This window comes from Mus musculus, chromosome 15 (assembly GCF_000001635.26).
Source record: "Mus musculus strain C57BL/6J chromosome 15, GRCm38.p6 C57BL/6J".
Classification (NCBI taxonomy): domain Eukaryota; kingdom Metazoa; phylum Chordata; class Mammalia; order Rodentia; family Muridae; genus Mus; species Mus musculus.
The window spans coordinates 28,375,015-28,398,191 of NC_000081.6; the positions used below are offsets into that span (position 1 = coordinate 28,375,015).

Below are 23,177 nucleotides of genomic sequence, written 5' to 3' on the forward strand. Positions count from 1 at the left end.
TCTGTTCTATATATCTTCATTAATATTATTTTCTAAAAATTGATATTCTAACACAATTATATTATTTCTCCTTTCTATACACTTCTTTGCTCTCTTTCAAATTCATGCCTCTTTTTGTTATTAATTGTTGTTACAGACATATATAGATGTGCATACACATATACATAGTTATCATTATAACCTGCTCAGTTTGTATGTTACTTATATGTATATTTTTGGGAATGAATGTTTAGTATTGGGAGATGATAAAATACATAAGATTCTAACAAATTATTTGGAATTTAAACAACCCCTGTGTGCCCACAACAATACTTTGCAGCTTTCAATTCCTTCTTTCAACCCTGGTGGGTCTACCTTAGGCCCTTTGCTGACTCTGATAATTTGTGTCTCAGAATCTTTCCTCCTTTTTCTCTCTTCTTCCCCTTCCTCCTCCCTTCCTTCCTTCCCATCCCCCCTCTCTCACCCTTCCTTTAACCCTCCCTTCCTCCCTCTTCTTCCTTCCTTCCTTCCTTCCTTCCTTCCTTCCTTCCTTCCTTCCTTCCTTCCTTTCTTTCTTTCTTTCTTTCTTTCTTTCTTTCTCTCTCTCTTTTCTATCCCTCGTCCCCTTCGTTCCTCCCTCCCTCCCTCCCTCCCTCCCTCCCTCCCTCCCTCCCTCCCTCCCTCCCTTCCTTTCTCCCCTCTCTCCCTTCGTTTCTTCCCCCCTTTCTTGGTGTTTTTGGTTTTTTTTGGGGGAATTGGTGTTTTTGAAGGTCTTTGCTGTGTAGCTCAGTTGGCCCTCTACTCAACTGTGCATCAAAGGCAGGCCTCAACCCCTGTATTGTCTTGCTAGAATTATGGGTGTGTGTTTCCATGCCCAGCCAGCAAGCCACCTACTTTGTGAACTTCTAGTCACAAAGACTTAGATTAAATTCAAGTTGGATACCTGAACTTGCCTCTGTGAGGCAGTGATGCTTCCAAGGTGTTCCTCGCTCCCAGTGTTGTCATTGAGTTTTCTCAGACACTCACACATTTCCCATCAGCAAGTCCCATGCCCTGTGGGAACAAGTGCACTTTAGGGCATGATGGGCATCATTAAGTTCTTATAGATTTGCTAGTAAAATCTAAACATGACCATCTTCATCTCGGTCCATACCTTGGATGAACTAGTCCCATTTAAGGCTCTCTCCCAAATGTTTGCTCTTCCATCATTAATTTTAACAGAATTATAAGTGTTTTAATTTTACTTTATTACTGTCTAATTTCTTGTTCACATACCTGCTTATCTCTCTAATATTGTGATGATTTATCCTGTGCCAGGTAAAAATACAACAAAGATTTCCTAAAAGCAAATATTCAAAAGAATGCCTAGCTCCCTAATATAGTACAAATACAGGACAGGGTTTTCATTGGGAACTGATGACTAAGGGACATTAGAAGGCTGCAGTATCGTCCTGGTTGCTCCTTGTCTGTTTTGCTTCAGCAGTTTGAATTTACACCAAGGGAAGGTATGGGAAGAAACATAGCAGATCTCTATGACTGTGTCACAACTTTGTAGAGTCACAGAAACAGCCTGGGGGGGGCAGTTAGGAAGACTGAAGCATACATCTGTTCTAGGTTCATATAGAGACAGGTAGCATAGTCTCATTTCTTAGATGTTCGAAATTTGGGAAACTAGCTGCAAATTCCAAACAGGAATGGAACACACTGAGCTAAGGGAAAGAAATTTTGAGGAAGGCTCCTTAAGAGAACCTTGTCAGGATGGAAAGCCTCGGGAATCCTAGCCAGAGTTATCAGGACCTGTCTTCAGCTCTCCCTCTCACTCTCATTGGACTTAGAAAATTTTTTTTTACAGTAATATTCTAGGTAAATGTCTATTTTAGGAGAGAAAGGATTTCATAAGGTGAAAAGATTGTCCAGAGTTCTACCCTGGATCCTCTCTAGAAGTTGCTGAAAACCTGGTGGGAGTACTTCATTCAATTCCTGGAAAGCTAAATCAATCAACCAGGAGTGGGACCAGGGGCAGTCTGTGTCTTAGTCAGGGTTTCCATTCCTGCACAAAACATCATGACCAAGAAGCAAGTTGGGGAAGAAAAAGTTTATTCGGCTTACACTTCCACATTGCTGTTCATCATCAAAGGAAGTTAGGAGTGGAACTCACACAGGACAGGAACTTGGAGGCAGGAGCTGATGCAGAGGCCATGGAGGGATGCTGCTTACTAGCTTGCTTCCTCTGGTTTGCTCAGCTTGCTTTCTTATAGAACCCAGGACTACCAGCCTGGGGATGGCACCAGCTACAATGGGCTGGGCCCTCTCCCCTTGATCACTAAAATGCCTTACAGCTGGGTCTCATGGAGGCATTTCCTCAAGGGAAGCTCCTTTCTCTGTGATAACTCTAGCTTGTGTCAAGTTGATACACAAAACCACCCAGTATAGTCTGTGTCTACTGAGCAGGGCAGAGTAGTCTCCTGACTCATCTTTAATTACTTCTTGGTAGAGACCTTGGGCATTAATCATCTTACCAAATAGTATGAGGGTGTTTACACACATTGTCCTTGCACCATCTCTGTTATCCTTGGGTAGTTTTCTTCCCTTTGATTTAAGCTATGTTGTCACATGGGGAAGGTATTGCAGGAAGTGGCATGCTCTGAGTTCTGAGCATGGGCAATGATCTAGTATGTCTGCTGTCCTTCCTAGCATGCTGCTTTAGGTTGCACATACTAGGATGACACCTCCTTTAATTTTCTCCCTGTAAACAGAGCCAGCCACAATCTGGACTGTAGGTACCCTATGGGATCGTGAGAGCACACCCCACAGTTGCCACCTGGTTGTGCAATCCAAGTGTTGTCATTCAGACATGCTCCATTCCCTGAAGCAGTAGGGCTTTCTAGTCTGACCCAGAGACACCCTTGTCTTCCCAGCGATTATTTGGCATTAAACCTTATTTATTATTTTTAAAATGCATTTGAGTTAAAATAGAATTGCATCATCTCCCCCTTCTGTCCTTCCTTCCAGATACTCTCCCTCTACTCTCTCCAGTATCTCTCCATTTTCAGATTGATAGCCTCTTTGTGATTATTATTACCACACACACATAAACATACATACGTATATTAAACACATGGGTACAATCAGCTGAGTTCATTGTGTATGTGGCTTCAGGGCTGACTACTTTATAGCAGATAACAAGTAAGAGCTCATCACAGGGAGAGGCTGATTTCCCCTCTCCCAGCAGTTATCAGTTATCAGTTATATTTGACCTTATTCTTATATCAAGTACATAATATAATGGTGAATTTGCATGTTGAAAGACACGAATCTTTTCTACTTTCTATTATAGATCTCTCGAGTCATACGCACTCCTCGGGGAAATGCCCTTCTGGTTGGTGTGGGTGGATCAGGAAAGCAGAGCTTGACAAGGTTGGCTTCATTCATCGCTGGCTATACCTCTTTCCAGATCACTCTGACAAGGTAAGAGCCTTTATGTTACCATAAAATGGATTTTGAGGAAAGGGTCTCGGAGGTCACCAGCAGTTAAGAATGCATTTTCTTACGTACGTTAAGAATCACAATAGTTTTTCTCCTTGAATACTGACATCTTCCCCTTTCAAACCTTGTCATGGACCAGAACATTTTCTATTAGTAACCTGTTTTTTTTTTAAACAGTCAAGCCTTTCGCTACAGAACATTGCTGCTTCTTTGTTTTTATATTTCATAGATAATAAGCATTAACTGTATCTTTTGTACATTTTAGATGACATTTATATATCATAAGTGCTAGTGTAAATTTCAGTAATGTTAATATAAGGAAAAATAGATGAAAAATTTATACAGGCAAACACTTTATTTGTTGAATATTGAGTAGATACTCAACACTGTCTGGGGGAACAGGATTTTGTTACTTCCTGTTACCAGGGGAAAATAACTGCTAATCAATTTAAGGGGAAAGATTTATTTGGTCCATGGTTTTAAATAGTGTCTGGTTATCTCTGTTTTCTACGGATTCACAGTGAGGGAAAATCATGACAGGCAGTCTATGGATGTGTGGTAGAACAAGACTGCTCACATGATGGTAAAATAAGAAGGTAAAGAGCACACGCATGCGCGCGGGCACACACACACACACACACACACACAGAAACAGAGGCAGAGTCAGAAAAAAAGATACAGAGACACAGAGATACACACACACAGACACAGAGAAACAGACTCACAGATACACAGACACACCACAGAGAGAAGGAGGGAAGGAAGTGGGGGAGAGAGAGACAGAGAGACAGGCCGAGATACACACAGAGACAGAGAGAGATATGGAGTCATTGAGGGATAGAAACCGGAGCACATATGCATGAAAGAAAGAACATTTAATATTTCCCTTAAGAACAGCCCCCAGGGCCCAGTGATCAAACTTCCTTCTGCAAACTGCCATTTTCTAAGATTTTTATCACCTCCCAATGACACACAGGCGGGGTCCAAGCCACATACATAACACATGGGTCTTTGGGAGACAATTCTGAACCAATGAATGCATAGATAACTGCGGCCAGTGTCGCCATGGCGCTTATAGCAATGCAAAGGGGACAGGCGATGAGCATTTCACTCAATAGAATGTGGTTTGTAGGCACTGCTGAGTCTGCTAGGGAAGTACATGAAGATACATCAGCAGAGGCTTTCTGGAAGAAATGATGCTAAAGGGAAACCTGTGTCTGAGTGGGAATTCTAGAAGAACCTATGAGTTTCCAGGACCAAAAAAACAAAACAATACAAAACAAAACAAAAAAAAACCCAAAAACCAAAAATCAAACCAAACAAAAAGAAAAAACAAAACACAAAACAAAACAAAACAACAACACCAACAACAAAATTGGCACTGTGAAGTGAACATCATGGCAAGTTCCTACTGATCCCTGGGAGAATCAAATATGGCCGAGTGTTGAATATGTTGACAATGGGAATGTATAAGTCATGGGGGAATTTGAAGGTATAGTAAGGAATTGATATGTCACAGGAGAGTAATAGGAAAACACTGATGTGTTACTGGTAAAGTGTGTGTGTGTGTGTGTGTGTGTGTGTGTGTGTGCACAAGTGTGTGTGTGTGAGTATATGTGTGTGAGTGTGTGTGTGTGTATGTGTGAATGTATGTGAGTGTGTGTGAGTATGTGCAAGTATGTGTACGAGTGTGTGTATATGAGTGTGTGTATGTGTGTGTATGTGAGTGATTTGCATGTCTAGTAAATAGACAGAGAAAAAAACTGTCATAAATATATCTGAGGAGTCTAAGCAAGACATGATAGTACCATGAGGCATGGCAGAGAGAAGGGAAAGATGGATGGTAGAAATCCATGAGATGTTTAGCAAACTGGAGCTTTCTTGGTAATTCTGGTTCGGAGGATACAGAATTATATAGATAGTCACTGTTAATGAAGAGAGGGAACCTCAGATGAATTCTCTCTCTCTCTCTCTCTCTCTCTCTCTCTCTCTCTGAATTAGCATATGAACAGTAAACATGGAGATATATGGAGAGGCGATTCAGAGAAGTCAAATAGAGTTTCAGAAGCCAGTTTGGGAAGTTTAGTTGAGAAGAATTCATTAGCAATTAATCCAGAGAAGGGGGGCGGGTAGGAAGTCCTGATTATTTGGCATCCATGGGAAACATGCCACTGATCTGTCTCATTGGGAGAGACCCATACACTACTGCTAGCTTGGAGGATGAAAGTTATTGAATATTGGAGTTGGACATCCTGTTATTGAAGCTGAGGCTGTCACAGCTGCTCTGAATTATATGACTCTCCTTGGAGAATAAATCCAAAGGTCTCTGTTCAGTACATGTAGTAGGGATGACAGAGATAGTCCTTGTTACCATGTTTATAATTCTAGTCACCTCGTGGAAATCAAGCTAGGGTAACACAACCTGCACTGGAAGATTTGATTCATACTTTTGTTACCAACATTTGCCTAAAACCTTCTTGTTTTCAAGTCACTTTTACTTATTTGAGCTAATTGATTTTTCTAATGAAGTCTGTTAGGTGGTCAGGGAGCAATAGTACATCTTGCAGCTGGAGTTCAGAAAGCCCGTAAATTATGTGACATCAGACAGTGCAGGGGAATTGATTGCACTGCAGGATTTGTAATCAATCCAGATGTCTAGTCAAGTGTGACTCCCACTACAACTGTATGGCTCAGTAAACACCCACAACGTTCACAGTGACAAATTTGTCCCTCTACATGTCACACTGAAAATGATCCATTACCAATGAGAGGAAAGGCAAGGTTTTCCTTACCATAGAGACCATCCAATTCCATACGCTGTAGATGCTTGGTCATGGCTGGACCGAGGAGTGTCCCAGCTGGGAAACACAAACATTGGTCATATTATTTGAGAGCAGTAATTTCTCCTGTTCATTTAAGAAGCTGGATAAGATGAGACTTGCATTCTGTCTCACTTGCTCTTCTCTCCCTTTTGCGCTCATGTGTGTGTGTATGTGTATGTACATGTGTGTGCACCTGTGTGTGTGTGCACACATTGGAGGTCAGAGGTCAGTCTCAGGCATCTTCCTCTATTTTATTTTTTGAGTCAGATTGTCTCCCTGAATGCAGAGGTTACCATTTCATCTAGACTAGCTTGTTGGCCATTTGAGAGTCCTCTGTAGAGAATTCCATGTTTAGCTGTACCCCATTTTTCAACTGGGTTACTTGGCTGATTGATGCCTAATTTTTGTGTCTTTGTATATTTTGGATATTAGTCCTCTGTCAGACATAGGGTTATTGAAGATCTGTTCCCGTTCTGTAGGCGGCCATTTTCTCCTATTGACGGTGTCCTTAGCCATCTTTTAAACATGGAGCTCATTTGGCTTGTGAAGCAAGCTCTTCCAATGTTCACTTCACAATGCCAATGTTTTTGTCTGGAAACTCAGAGGCTCTTCTAGAATTTTACTCAGATGTAGACTTCATTTGAACATCATCCCTTCCAGAAAGCCTCTTCTGTTGTAGCCACATGCACTTCCCTATTAGAAACAAAAGCACCTCTTTTGTTTCTTTAAAAGGGAGAACTGTCTTTAACAAACTTTTATGATCACTTAGCCCTGGTTTCTCTAGTAGTCTCCTAAAAATATGGATACATGATTGTCCTGGTTAGTGTTTTGTCAACTTGACCTTGGCAGGTAGTGGTGGGTGTTGTAAGAAAGCAAGCAGAAGGAGCCACGTGGAAGGAGTCAGGAAACCTCACTCCTCCATGGCCTCTGCTTCAGTTCCTGACTCCAGGTTCCTACTCTGCTTTGGTCATGTTTTCATCACAGTGATAGAAACCATAATTCAGACAATGATTGTAGATTTAGTTTATGGGTATTAAAAAGACAGCGTTTAGATGTGAAATATTTAGCATTTTTTTTTTAAAGTCAATTGAAGCCGAGTGGTGGTAATACACACCTTTAATCTCAGCACTCCGGAGGCAGGGCCAGGCAGATCTCTGAATTTGAGGCCAGCCTGGTCTGTAAAGTGAGTTCCAGGACATCCAGGACTCTATGGAGAAACCCTGTCTTGAAAAACAAAAGCAAAACCAAACCAAACCAAATAAAAAACAAAAACAAAAAATCAAAACCAAGAAAATACAAAGTAATCCCCCCAAACACAACCATCACCATCATCTAAAACAAAATAAAACAAAACCCCTCCAACACCCCCTGCAAACACAACCAACCAAGCAACCAAATCAAGTGACTATTTTATTCTTTACTCTGAATTCTGATTTGTTTTGATGACACACAGACACAGACAGGCACACACACATACACACACACTGAGAGAGAGAGAGAGAGAGAGAGAGAGAGAGAGAGAGAGAGAGAGAGAGAGAGAATGAATTAGTAACTCTAACTCTCCAGAAATAAAGCCTTTTGTCTATGCTCTTGGCAGTAATGGAGGTCTCTGTGTGGATATTGCTCTAACCTTCCTTGATTGTAGGATAGCTTCTACCTGCAGATTGCTTTGGGGAATGAAAGGAGATTAATGGTAGGGTGTATTACAGATGTTTCCAGCTAATCTGATACAGTGTACTGGTTGCTCTGAAACTAACTCTTTTATGTGGAATTCAGGGATATGAAGATAACAGTGATTTCAGGAGACGAGAAAGGCTCTGTGGGTCATTATTTGGCTTCTTGCTCCCATTTTTCAAAAGTTTGAATGGATTTAGTTTTGTTCAGTTCAATCTATGAGGTACCATCTAATATTCTCATCGATGATGGGTGCTTAATAAATCTTCTAATTATTATGTCCAACAAATATTACCTCTGTCAATGTGCATTTTCAAAATGGCACCTGCACAGTCACATGACATATGAATGCAAAAGATATTTGCTTGTGTTAAGTTATGTTTGTTTCAGGTTTAATTCTTCCTTAGGGGGGATTTTGTGTATCAAAGCAATAATTGTAGTATCTGTGAAGCTAAAAAATTAGTTACCTAGCCACTATCCATAGACAGTATATATCCACAGGACAGTAAAGCCAACATTGTTTGATGGCTAGGTAGCATAAGGCCGTGGCCTCCACATGGAAATGCTTTAGGGACTGATCCAATGGCTCTGTTTCTTCAGATCCTACAACACCTCGAACCTGATGGAAGATCTGAAGGTCTTGTACAGGACTGCTGGCCAGCAAGGCAAAGGGATCACTTTTATTTTCACAGACAATGAGATTAAAGAGGAGTCGTTTCTGGAGTACATGAACAATGTCCTGTCATCGGGCGAGGTGGGAGCTCAGTGGCTTTCATAGTCTTTGCCTCTCTAAATCCCTCCCAATGTAGAACTCCCTTGTGTTCTTTGTCCTTTAGAAATTTAAATTAATGTCCTTAGGAACTTGGCAATTAGCATGAAGAATGCCTTGTCCTATTGGGTTTTTAAAGAATAAAACTCCAGATTAGGATAGGAAGCTAAGCATTTCCAACAGTGATGTATGTGAAAGATGTCGAAGCTGGAGGGAGGCTGGGAGGTCTAGGTGTTGGTGTGTCCAGTTACCCTCTAACAGAGGGCTGTGGCTTTGCAGTCATTCATAGAACAATCTAAGTGCATTGAGATGTGATGTATTTCATCTTGAAAGATTTAAGTTCACTTTAAAAGCTGAGCTTAAGAGCACAAATGGAGTAGAAGCCCTGGACCTTCAGAGTATTCCTTTTGATATGCCTCATCTATGTATACACTGACTTTAGAGACCTGCATTTCTTTCTGAGGTCTCCAACCTCTTTGCTCGGGATGAAATTGATGAAATCAACAGTGACCTGACACCCATTATGAAGAAGGAGCATCCCAGGCGCCCGCCCACCAATGACAACCTGTACGAGTATTTCATGAGCAGGGTCCGAGGAAACCTGCACATTGTGCTCTGCTTTTCTCCCGTGGGGGAGAAATTTCGAAACCGAGCTTTGAAGTTCCCCGCCCTTATTTCAGGATGCACCATCGACTGGTTCAGCCGATGGCCCAAGGATGCTTTAGTTGCTGGTTAGTGATGGAAATGATGCTTTTACTCACAGGGGTTTCATTTACTGTATTATTTATTTCTCACTGATTTACCTTCTCTGCTACCAATGTCTCTACACTGGTCTGGCCAACTCTGTCTGTCCAGTGTTGGAGGACTTTTGAATTTTGTTACAAGATTCTGCTCTTTTAAATTTTAAAACTTGGTAGCTCTTCTTGTTCCTGTTCCTGTTCCTGTTCCTGTTCCTCCTCCTCCTCCTTCTCTTCCTCCTCTTCCTCCTCCTCCTCCTCCTCCTTCTCTTCCTCCTCTTCCTCCTCTTCCTCCTCCTCCTCCCCCTCCCCCTCCCCCTCCTCCTCCTCCTCCTCCTCCTCCTCCTCCTCCTCCTCCTCCTCCTCCTCCTCCTCCTCTTCCTCTTCCTCTTCCTCTTCCTCTTCCTCTTCTTCTTCTTCTTCTTCTTCTTCTTCTTCTTCTTCTTCTTCTTCTTCTTCTTCTTCTTCTTCTTCTTCAGTGACCCCAGTTTTTTGGTGATACTTAAAGGCTTTGCCTTGATCACAGTTTGTGATTTACACTCAGTTGGGTGTTTGCTGTGCTTTGCTTATTGATCCTTCTCAGTGAAAGCTTCTACAATGGCATTTATTACATATTACATATGTAATAGATATTTTAATATTTTAATACACAGAGATTAGGTTGATATTTATTAAAGTTGAAAAGTCTGGGCATGGGAGGTGACTCAGTGGATATGCTCTATAAGCATCAGTGATACAGAGAAAATCCACATCTTTTCCTAAGGATCTTAGTCTCATTAATGGAAAAAAAAAAACCTAAGAGTAGACACAAACAGAAGCTCAAAGGCAATTTTTATTAGATATTTAATGAAAACAGAAACCCAGGACAGGCAAGCTGAATACCTCAGCAGCTGCCCAGAAGAGGAGAGCATAGGAGAAAAGATAAAAACACATGTGGATTTTCATGGAGGTCAAAGCTGATGATGTTGGGGAAGCCCAGACTGTGATGGAAAGTGTGCTTAGAAAAGAGATAGAAAGGAGTAGAGGGGGCAGGGCAACATTTTGCATGTAAATCATATAATAACTAACTAATAAAAAACACTCAAACAAAAGAGAAAAGAAATGAGATAGAAAGAAGAGAAGAAAAGCAGGCTGACTTGTGGAGCTCTTGGCTGTGGCCCAGTGAGCTACCGTGTGCACTAGGGCTGGGAATTCTGGGAAGGAGAAGTTAGTCATCTCAGTGAAGGACCTATTGTTCCTCCCCTCCCTTACCATGGCTTAAGATGAACACACCTATGATTATACCTAGGGATAGCTCCTGCCACCAAGAGTCTACACCCTGGTCAACACCAAGGGATATTGATTATTATTTATGTTATGATAACAGAAAATATCAGTAAGGCTTACCTTTCATTTATGTAGCTATTTGTCTTTTGATCCCTTCTAAAATAAAAATAGATAAGATGAGATGGATTCTAAGGATCTACATTTTTATTTTACTGACACTTCTAGAAAATTAAATAACACAGAGCAGTAGACATCCCCTCGGGATAACTTACTGGCATGCAGTCTTCGATGCCCAGCCACCAGGCAGCTTTGGGGAGCATGTAAAGGTTTCAAGTGCTCTCTGACATAAAGCATATTTTCAGTATATCTTTTCACCAAGAGATTTGGTTCATTCAAATGCATTCATTGCATAGTGAATATCATGAAGTTTGAAGATAATGGCAAATCCCTGGAAGCCATCCCATAATCCCAGTGAGATGCGTTTGAATTATACCTGCCACACAATAAATGATCCAACTAGTCTGCCTAATACCTGTAAAAAATTTCCAAGAGGGTCTGAAGATGTAGCTCAGTGGTAGGACAATTGCCTATTATAGGTGAGGCCTTACCTTCTTGCCTAACATTGCAAAAATAAATAAGTAAACATTTTTTCATAAGTTCAAATTCTTCATGTTTCCAGCATCCAGATTTAAATTTATTGGGATATTGAAATTTGAGTTGTTCCTTATAGTCCCTGATGAACTTATTTGGGAAACACAAGTCACGGATATTTTAATTCATTACTGTTTTCTACTTAGTAAATGTTATTTTCAAGCAATTTAGTGAATGGTCTCTGTTGTCTTCCACTGAGAACTTAATTCACTGATCAGTATCTAGTGATAAATGTCTACTATCCTTTATGTCAGTCTCTAGCTCACTGGATTCTTTTTCTTTCTCTTTTATTTCTGCTATCCCTATTTCTATCTTTGACTCTTATGCACATACACTATTTCTTATAAGATACTCAAAATGCTTGTAATAATTTAAAATATACATTACATATAATCCTTAAAGCATGTTAAGTCTGTGTTTTAGGTTTCTCCCTCATCCATTTCCGTGATGTACAGACAGTGTTAACACAGTGTACTTTGGCGATAGATTTGATCTTACTTTATGGCCTACTCTTTTTGTTTGTTTGAGACATAGTATAGAAGAGCTCATATGTAGAACTGACTGATCCTGAACTCAAGAGATCTGCCTGTCTCTGTCTCCTCTGCACTGGGATTAGCGGTATATGCCATGATGCCCAGAACTGGGCTGTTTTTATAATGGGAAGGGTGTCTTATAGTTGACTCACTGTTAGACCTTGTGGACAAGATAAAAGTCTCTACTAGGAGAATTTTAGCCAAATATCTCTAAAGGATGCTATAAATTAGGCCTGATCTGCAAATAGCCAGTCACTGCTTTTAAGAGTAAGATGACTAGCATTTACAAAACAAAACAAAAACAAAATAAAAAACCCCCCAAAAAAACAAAAACCAAAAACCAAAACCAACAAAAACCAAAATATTAGAAACCAAAAACCATCATCAACAACAACAACAACTCAAATGTAGTGATGAGCATTTCCGCATGAGAAATGACCTATTCGAAAGGAATTAAAGGACATACCTACTGGTTCCGAGTTAGCTGAAGACTAAGTGAGTCTGAGCGGCACGTGGGCACTGATGGCTCTGTTATTTGAATCATTTTGCGCTTATGTAACCCATAAACCTGGCTGGCTGCCTGCCATTGATCTCTGCTGCTACACAGAAAAGACTTCTCTATTCAAGTTACAGAAAACAAGGAGTGGTGCTAAATCTAAAGTTTTTAAGGCATTATATATGAAAGGCACAATAAAACTGCCCAAAGTACCGAGAGATCTTTCTCCTGGGGCAACAAAGATTGCATGCAGGCCTAGGAACCACAGTCAGGCAATTTTGAACACGGCATTGGTGCGCCGGTATCACACAGTGTTGCCTTTACTCTTCCTAGTGTCGGAACACTTCCTCTCATCCTATACCATTGACTGCACAGCGGAGATCAAGAAGGAATTGGTCCAGTGCATGGGCTCTTTTCAGGATGGGGTAGCTGAGAAATGCGCCGATTACTTCCAGAGGTTCCGGCGCTCTACCCACGTGACGCCCAAATCCTACCTCTCCTTTATTCAGGGCTATAAATTCATATATGAAGAAAAGCACATGGAAGTGCAGAGCCTGGCCAACAGGTGAGTGTCAAGGGCAAAGAAAAGTTACCTTGAAGCACTGGTTCTCATCCCAGAGCCAAACTGTTGGTTGTCTAGGCTTTGAAATGACCAGAAATATTGATGGCTGTCACAATCAGGTTCTCAAGTTAGGGTAGTGTGGGGTCAACAGTCCTGATATCTAAAGAACAATACATCAGTTTAAACACATTTCCCAAATGTGACACCAAAATCACATCAATTCAAATCATTAATAACCACAGTGTACCAAAAATTCGTCAGTCTTGAATAAACCAAAGAAATCCAAGCACTTCCCCTTGGAGTAGGTGGGTCAAAAGTGAATCCAGGTTTGTATTCTCAACTTCTCTCCCTGTGTCTCCATTGTCTCTCTTGTCTATAATCCATCTGTTGTATGAGTTTGAATCTGCACTTGCCTGATTGCTGTCTTTTCCTGTTTGTCTTTCCCTGTGTCCACATCAGTCCCCAACAAAGGACTTTTACTCTTTATTTATTGAATGGCACAGAGACAATTAAATGGGGGAAAGAATAAGAGATCCTTTTATAGAAATCTTTAACAGGACTTTACAAGGTATTAAATCACTGAATACAACTTACTACAAATGACCCAGATAACACACAAATAAACCCTATCACATATATCTGTGTGCTGTTTCCAGCATTTATGGTGAATATCGTTTAATATTGCCTTCAAAACACTATCTGTTTTCAGCATTTGTTACCATAACATAGATATACAGGTGCATTTCTCTTTGGATCAGGGCCATGGAAAAGTACACTTTCATTGAAGAAGTCAGAGCGGTCAAGGACACCAAAAGAAAACCTACAACATCAGCTCACCTGGGCCCATAGGTGCTCACAGAGACTGAACTGTCAACCAGAGAGCATGCATTGGGTGGACCTAGGTCCTCTGCACATATGTAACAGCTGTGCAGCTGGGTCTTCATGTAGAACTGCTAACAGGGGAGCAGGGGCTTCTCTGACTACATTGCCTGTCTCTGGATCCCTTTCCCCTAACTGGTGGCCTTGTCTAGCCTCAATAGAAGATGCACCTAATCTTACTGCAACTTGCTATACCCAGGCTGGCTGATATATATGAGAGGCCTCCCCTTTTCTGAGGAGAAGGGAAGGAGAGGTGGATGGAAGAAAGAGGGAGGGACTGGGAGGAGAGGAGGGAGGGTAAAGTAAAAAAAAAAAAACATAATAAAAAACGATTAAAGCTATTCACTAGCTTAGATTGTAAACATTGATTAAATGCAAAATGCAAGGTAAGTAGGGTTCATTGTTCGATTTTTCTCTTAAAGGTGGGTTAAACAAACAGGCAGACTACACAGTAGGGTCAGTCTTAAGTGACCTCAAGGTTCATTATTAACTCTGGCTGTGGGGTTCAGCAAAAGTTCCAGTCTCTTGGAATGTAAGAGATATTTTCTATCACCATAGAGCAGAGGTCTGGGCAGGCCCCTCCCCCAACAAAGAGTCATCCATCCCAAATGTCATTAGTGCTGAGGTTGGGTATCCTCTTGAAGAGCCACACAGAGGACTATCCTGGACTCCTGGGGACTTTATTGTTGTCTATATGACAAAAATTTCAGCTGTCCTATACAGACTGGCACTTCTTATGACATTGACTGACATAGTTATATAATTGACGTGCAAGTGAGGTGAGAATGCAGATACCCCATTCCACCTCCTCTTAGCCTTAAATCCCAATCATCTGTGTGATCAGGGTAGGAGAGTCTAGCTGATGATTGTGGTCACTGCAAAGTGAATATCATGTTGCTGAAGTTTGGACCCAATTATTACTGCTTTGCCCCATATTTTCCCTAACATTCACATTTGCTGCCATAAAGTAACCAGAACTAGCCAGGAGAGCCAGTAAGGGATCCTTGTGTAGGAGACAAGATTACATGTGAGGGGTCCATAGGTTGGTTACCCAATGGTCCCAAGACCTCTCATCTTCTAGAGAACATTGTTTAAGCCTATGCAGGTAACTAGATCACATCTGTTCTAGTTCAAATTTTGTTTTGTTTCTTGAGTTCACAGAATCTTTTAATTTCATTGGACTATTTTGGAAAAAACAAACAAACAAACAAACAAACACACACGTTATTTTCCTTCTACCAACATGAAGCTTTGGCTATGTTGAGTGTGTTGGTATTAGGCCGTGGGTGGTACGCTCTAGATTTCGGTGGTTCCTCATGCTGTGCTCATGTTAATGTGCACTCGCTCCCTATATATGGTTGATGAGAAACATGCACCTGTCACTTGGAACTAATCCTTGATGGACCTCCCAGGTGAGGCCCTCTTAGGTTTGATTTTTATCTGTTCTCATTCCTCATATGACCTTGCTTCACTTCCTAGCGAAATGACACTTGAAAACAAGGGCATTTGCCACTTTTCTTTTCTTTTTCTTTCTTTTTTTTTAAACATTTCTTGCCTGGATTTTTCAACTCCAGAATGAATACTGGATTGGAAAAGCTAAAAGAAGCGTCAGAATCGGTGGCAGCCTTGAGCAAAGAACTGGCAGGAAAAGAGAAGGAGCTGCAGGTGGCCAATGAGAAAGCAGACACGGTAGGTGGATGACCACTGTCTCGCAGATCTCCATCTCTGTTATAGTAAACTACCCATTGTTCTGTATGAAAACCGTGTAAAGTAGACAAATCGAGAAATGTGTGCTGCCTCCACAGCATGATGGGATATATTTTTCTTTCTATTCATTAGGTTTTAAAGGAAGTCACAATGAAGGCACAGGCTGCAGAGAAGGTCAAAGCTGAGGTGCAGAAGGTAAAGGACAAAGCACAGGCCATTGTCGACAGCATCTCCAAGGACAAAGCCATCGCAGAAGAGAAATTAGAGGCAGCAAAGCCAGCCCTAGAAGAGGCGGAAGCCGCACTCCAGGTGAATACACGGGAGGTGGCAGGTGCTCACAGGGAAGTCATGTGGACCAGACCAGAGCTCTAGCCTCTGGTTTAGCCGTGTCTGCAGAAACTATCAGCCCTATAGATCTCACACAGACAGATGAACATTTTGTGCTCATTTTTTTTAAAGGAATAATGAGCCCTGTCACAGAATAGCAGCCAAGAGTCTTGGGTTGTTACTTCAACCTTTTCGTTAATAGTCTGTGTGTCAGCGGGAAAGTTGAATGAAGTTTCCAAGATGTTTCTGGACTCACTGAGGACTTTGAAGTGGGCCATCTATGAGACGAAGCTTCCTCTGAGTCTGTTTGTGAATCATCTAAAATGAAGACTGTTGATTTAGTGCAGCCCCTTAATGACAGAGGTGGAGTGACTTCCTACACGGTCAGGGCAACCATGTGACCATAACAGCACTGATAACCTCACAAAGTATTTTTTTTTGAGAAATGTAATATGTTCTGTGAGATAGACCATGACTTATACGGTAGGTCAGTGTTGAGGGATTGATGCAGGATTCTCTTTTAAAGATTACCTTTAATTCATTCTTATTCATCTATTCCCTTAGGCTATTGATCCTTGCCTTAGAAATGGATGAAAATAAAAACAATTACGCTGTGTGTCCAGTGCTAACACAGGTTATTTGACCTCATTTGGGCACGGATCAAAGCTTGATAATGAGATTATGTTCTCTTACCACTTCCTTAGCATGATGCCTGAGAAATTTCCAAGACTCCTTGATCCCAGGCTTTAGGTTTTGTTTTGCTTTTTGTTTTAGGCATTTCTGACCTAATAGAATATACCACACAGTGGTAGAGTTCTTGCTTGGCATATGTGAGGCTTTTTGTTTAGTTCCCAGGATCACAACCAGCAATATCAAAACAATAACGAAAGTTACATGTATTTTCTGTGTTTTGAGACTATGAATATATTGCTTTCCCCTTTTCCCTGACTTTCTATACTGTACTTGCATTTGATATGTTCTGCATGTTCTGCCTGAGCTATCCTCCGGTGTTCTTCACGCTCTCCTGGGCCTTTAGCCCCTGAGATCTGTGGACATATACTCCTTCCTCCCCAGAATTTTGTCACGTTGGCTATACTGAGATAAGGGCACTGAGCAACAACTTTTAAAACCCTGTTGAATCCAGGGTACCTATAATCACAGAACTGTCATGTAAGGTTTCTCTGGTATTGCTTTTAAAAAGAAGGCCAACATTTCCCTAAAAGTTAAGTGTTGACATCGTCTGTTCGTATTGTAGGATGTTTCTAGTATTTCTCTAAATTGTAGTTCTCTACAGCTAAAATATTCTGCATTATGTAACCACTGGTGAAGATGTATGTGGAAACAGAGGTAAGGTGATGAAGCGTTTGTAAACTTCATGTTAGTATAACAAAATACTGGAGATAATTCCTGTAGGAAGAGACCAGGCCTGTTTTAACGTACACATTTAGTGCTTGAGTCTGGTATGAGGCAGCATAATGTGGCCAGGGGACATAGCAGAAAACTGCTTGCTTTAGGAAATCAGTCTGGCGGTTCCTCAGAAAATTGGACATAGTAATACCAGAGGATCCCGCAATACCTCTCCTGAGCATATATCCAGAAGATGTCCCAACCGGTAAGAAGGACACATGCTCCACTATGTTCATAGCAGCCTTATTTATAATAGGCAGAAGCTGGAAAGAACCCAGATGCCCCTTAACAGAGGAATGGATACAGAAAATGTGGTACATCTACACAATGGAGTACTACTCAGCTATTAAAAAGAATGAATGTATGGAATTCCTAGGCAAATGGTTGGACCTGGAGGGCATCATCCTGAGTGAGTAACCCAATCACAAAGGAACTCACACAATATGTACTCACTGATAAGTGGATATTAGCCCAGAAACCTAGGATACCCAAGATATAAGATACAATTTGCTAAACGCATGAAACTCAAGAAGAACAAAGATCAAAGTGTGGACACTTTGCCCCTTCTTAGAATTGGGAACAAAACACCCATGGAAGGAGTTACAGAGACAATGTTTGGAGCTGTGATGAAAGGATGGACCATCTAGAGACTGCCATATCTGGGAATCCATCCCATGATCAGCTTCCAAACGCTTACACCATTGCACACACTAGCAAGATTTTGTTTAAAGGACCCAGATAGAGCTGTCTCTTGTGAGACTATGCCAGGGCCTAGCAAACACAGAAGTGGATGCTCACAGTCAGCTATTGGATGGATCACAGGGCCCCCAATGGAGGAGCTAGAGAAAGTGCCCAAGGAGCTAAAGAGATCTGCAACCCTATAGGTGGAACAACATTATGAACTAACCAGTACCCCGGAGCTCTTGACTCTAGCTGCATATGTATCAAAAGATGGCCTAGTCGGCCATCACTGGAAAGAGAGGCCCATTGGACTTGCAAACTTTATATGCCCCAGTACAGGGGAATGCCAGGGCCAAAAAGTGGGAGTGGGTGGGTAGGGGAGTGGGTAGGAGGGTATGGGGGACTTTTGGGATAGCATTGGAAATGTAAATGAGGAAAATACCTAATAATATATATATATATATATATATATATATATATATAATATATAATATATATATATTATATATATATATATAAAGAAAAGCCAAAGAAAAGAGGAGAAACTGAACTCCTAGTAGCCCCTTCAAAAGGGCAGGACTCAATAATGGTTTTCATCTATGTTCTACCTCCAGAAAGGCTCCCTCAAATTCTAACAGTATCTCCCTGGGGACCAATCTTGGATTTTTGAAGGACACTATTTCTGAGATCTTGAAAAGTGGTACTGTGAGTCTAATCTAAGAAAATTCTAGATGCAACTAGACACAAACATTGCATCATCAGGTGTGATGGTTTGTATATTCTTGGGCCAGGGAGTGGCACCATTTGCAGGTGTGGCTTTGTTGGAATAGGTGTGACCTGGTTGGAGTAGGTGTGTCACTGTGGGTGTAGGCATAAGATCCTCACCCTACTTGCCTGGAAGTCAGTCTGCCACTAGCAGCCTTTGGATGAAGTCATAGAATTCTCAGCTGAGCTCCACCTGCTCCATGCATGCCTGGTTACTGCCATGATCCTACCTTGATGATAATGGACTGAACCTCTGAACCTGTAAGCCAGCCCCAATTAAATGTTTTTTATAAGATCTGCCTGGGTCATGGTGTTTGTTCACAGCACCCTAACTAAGACATCAGCTTATGTCAATCTGAGAAGAGTCCATAACAAAGAATATGTCTCACCAGACTGAAGAGATAGCTCAGTGGTTTAGAGAACTGTGGGGAATTGCAGGCTGGTATCCAGTTGAGCTGAGGTCTGAACCCCGATGGTCATAATTCACCTACATGATGCTCCTAGAACACTGGCCCCTGCCCAACTTACCACCTCCCACAGCCCCCACAAGAGAATCATGGTCAGTAGTCACTTAAGCAATGGCCCAGGCTTCTGACCTTCAGGATAAACTCCTCCCCAGTTACCTAGCAACAGTGAAGACCTTAAAAGGGGCTGTTAGGCCCCACCTCACTCTCTCACTCCTTTGTTCCCTTACCTCTCACTTCTCTCTCCTCTTCCCTTTCTCTTTGTTTTTTCCTCTCTTCTTTCTCTCTAGCCTTTCCTCTCCCTCTTCCTCTTCCGCCCTCCTCTCCCTTCTCTTTACCCCCCCCCCAGCATTTCTATAATAAAACTCTTAAACCATAGTCTCTGCTCCATCAAGACCTGCTGTGCACTCTGGTCAGTGCCTGGAAGTGCTACAGGGTGTCAGCTTGGGGTACCTGGTTGGGGGCTGCCCCTTCTCCACACCCCGCCAAGTGGGGTCAGCCTTAGATGTTCACCCGGGACCTTGTGGAAAGCACCAGCAGCTCTGCCTGCGTCTGCCTGCCCAGAGAACAGGAACTCTGGCAGGACGAGGGCCCCCTTTCCTTCCCTTCTTCCCCAGGGTCTCCCCAGGGCCCCCCTTTTTTGTTCCCAACAGAGAACAACATCTTGGATCACCTAGTTCATGTCTCAGAACCCACACATTGGCTCAGAACTATCCATAATTTCAGTTCTGGCAAGTTAACTCCCTCTTCTGATCTCTGTGGGAACTAAGCATGCAAGAAGTAACTGCTATCTTACCATGGTGTATAAGGCCTTATACATACTCATGTTCCTGCAGATGCAGTGAATAGAATCCAATAGCTACCAGAAACACTTTGGGCTCTAGATATAGTATCAACAGCAGCTCACTTACTCATGTGCCCGACATAAGCACACAACTGTCAACTTAGGTAATTGATGCATTTTTGTGTAAGTGTAACTTAATCCTAGTTTCCCACTGGCTGTTGCTCTCTTTCCCTCCTTCTTCAGAAGTCACACATCTCAAATAAGGGTCTGACATTTTCAGTTAGTCGCCTCCAATAACCTCTAGCTGCCTAGCTTTCAGAAACGCTGGTAGGTGGAAACAGCTCTTCACAGCCAATCACTAAATTGAGTGTGAGTGTCTACTCCATATCAGAGAATGTTGACCGGCTGACAGGGGATGCAGATAAGAAAGAAGGCTTTAAGACACGGACGCACAGGGTCATGTGCTGTTTGTCCTGAAAGCAAGCCTGCATTAGACTCATCTTTCTCCAATACTGATTTCATAAAAAGTTCAGCCGAGAAAATGCTACCAACTAAAAGAGGTTGATTATTAAGTAATTTGCTGCATAAGAACATCTGTGCTAGGATTGGAATAGAGCCTTCGTGAGAACCCTGTGAAATTCGAATTGTCCAACTCTCTTCATTTAAAGGTCAGTTCCCAGCTAAGAAACCTCTAATTATTCAATCTGTCAGCCCCAAGGCTACCCTACGGTGTCAGTCCACTATGACAATCTCAGTTGCTTTAGGAGAGGCAGAGGCAGATTCTTGACCTACATAGCTAATGAGCAAAAAGGCCCTGTGAATATAGGATTTTTCCTCATTTCAAACCCTGGTAGCTACTTAAGTGCTGAGTATTTTGTTTTAGACTACTTCTTCTTCTTCTTCTTCTTTTTTTTTTTAAAGAAACATAAAGAAGTCTGTACAGTTTTAGGGATGTCACAGTTCCATATTTGCTCACCAACATTTCTCTCTCCTCTTGCTGCTCCTTAAAATTGTAAAAATATGGCCTTTATGCTCTCCTAACCACACATGAGTACACATATATAAAGGAAGCTAGGATCTGCATTTGAGAGAGAACATGCAGTGTATGTCTTTCTGAGATGGGGTATCTCACTAAATATAAACATTTCCAGTCCCATGTATTATAAAATGAGGTTCTAAGGGAGGAAAGTGGAGAGGGTGTTGGGATAAATGTGATGTGAAAATGGGAGACTACTGGGAGTATAAGTGTTCAAAAATGGGGACAGGAAAAGTAGGAGGAGGGTGCTTGGAATGACAAGGGCCAGCCAAAGCTAAGTATGTGTGAAAACGCCATTAAGGAACCTGTGACAAGGTTTCTGAAGAGAACGGCTTAGCAGTTCAAAGCATGTACCATTCTTGCAGAAGATTCAAGTTCGGTTGCTAGCACACTGTTGGGTGGATCAGAACTGCATATAAGTCCAGCCCTAGAGGGCTCTGATGCTCCAACCTTCATAGACACCTGTACTCACCTGCAAACACCACGCCTGTTACATAATGAAAAATAAAATATCTTAAAAAATAATCATAAGCCAGGCAGTGGTGCATGCCTTTCGTTTCAGCACTTGGGAGTCAGAGGCAGGTGGATTTCTGAGTTTGAGGCCAGCCTGTTCTTCAGAGTGAGTTCCAGGACAGCCAGGGCTATACAGAGAAACCCTGTCTCCAAAAAAACAAAACAAAACAAAACAAAACAAAAACAAAAAACAAAAACCAAAAAACCAAAAAACAAAAAACAAAATAAAAAACAAAACAAAAAACCAAACCAAACTAAACCAAACCAAATCAAACCAAACCAAGCCAAGCCAAACCAAGCCAAACCAAACCAAACCAACCCAACCCAACCCAACCCAAAACAAAACATAAAACTTGCAGGTTTGTAAGTTAATTAAAAAAAAAAGGAAAGAGAATTATAAAGAATTTTGACTCTGTCTGCTCTCTGTTGAAACACCAGCGTTCAGACACAAAAGTTTGTCTTCATTTCCTTATCTGAGTGCCATGCTCCATCCCACAGACCATCAAGCCCTCTGACATTGCCACAGTGCGCACCCTGGGCAGACCCCCTCACCTGATCATGCGGATCATGGACTGTGTGCTGCTGCTGTTTCAGAGGAGGGTCAATGCGGTGAAAATTGACGTGGACAAAGGCTGCACCATGCCTTCCTGGCAGGAGTCTTTGAAATTGATGACAGCAGGAAACTTTCTCCAGAACCTACAGGTTGGTCTTTCAATAGAACTGGGCTAAGAGGGGACCCAGTTGTCTGTTGTAGTTGAGCCTTTTAATAGAATTCATTTCTAAAAATAATTAACTCTATGTTTGTAGTTTGGAAATACACTTGAGTACTCTTTTATAGTAGAGCTTTCTCTTTCAGACATAGTGTTAGACCTCTTCTGGCCACTTTTAGCTATGTAGATAGGCAAACTCCAATAAAAATTGGCAAAGTCATTCTTATGAGACTACATAGATAGATGTACTATCTGCATATAAAAATAGGTGAAGTTATCCTCAGCACCTTCAGGACTCCCAGTGGATGCAGGAATGCGAGGATGCTCAGGTTCCTTATGTAAAGTCACACGGGCTTTGCCTATATCCTAGTGTGTCCTCCTGTAGGCTGTAAATGACTGCTAGGTTATTTGCAATCCCAACACCGTGTAAATGCTGCCTGGTCACTAGCCCTTTTGTTCTCATTAGATGACCTCACTATATATCCTACTTGAGGTCATGCATCATCAGCCTCAGCCTCTCAAGGCTTGGGACCACAAGCACGTGTCACCATGTCCAGTTTGTTACACTATATTGTTCAGGGACAGCGCTGAGAGAACATTCTGTATGTGTTCAGCACAGATATGGTATTTCTCATGAATATTCTTGATTTGTTTTGGGGGTTTATAGATACCCATAATCTACTGCCTGTGCTCATATTTACAATTTGATGTTGGCAGTAGTACTATTGGAGGAGTAATTCATAAATTTGTAACTTTGTTGTATATGTAATGTTCAAATTTTAAGAGTCCTACTTAAGGAATATGTATATACATATTTATCATCACTCGAAGCAGAAAAATATATTTAGACTTTCTTTCAAGCTTAAAGCAAGTCAGTAACCTCACATAAAGTAAACATTATTCTCTCCTCTCATTCATCATTATTGCTT

The 23,177-nt window shown here is 41.6% G+C and overlaps 1 protein-coding gene across 2 annotated transcripts in view; it reads left to right on the forward strand.

The window, feature by feature from the left end:
- Nucleotides 1–23,177, forward strand: part of Dnah5 (dynein, axonemal, heavy chain 5) — a 317,192-nt gene that overhangs the window by 220,161 nt on the left and 73,854 nt on the right. For both annotated transcript variants that reach the window (XM_006520014.2, NM_133365.3), the window contains exons 53-59: nucleotides 3,317–3,447; nucleotides 8,562–8,715; nucleotides 9,194–9,461; nucleotides 12,747–12,978; nucleotides 15,429–15,543; nucleotides 15,694–15,870; nucleotides 22,037–22,240. In XM_006520014.2, coding sequence (XP_006520077.1) covers nucleotides 3,317–3,447; nucleotides 8,562–8,715; nucleotides 9,194–9,461; nucleotides 12,747–12,978; nucleotides 15,429–15,543; nucleotides 15,694–15,870; nucleotides 22,037–22,240 — 1,281 coding nt within the window. The remainder of the gene's footprint in view (nucleotides 1–3,316; nucleotides 3,448–8,561; nucleotides 8,716–9,193; nucleotides 9,462–12,746; nucleotides 12,979–15,428; nucleotides 15,544–15,693; nucleotides 15,871–22,036; nucleotides 22,241–23,177) is intronic.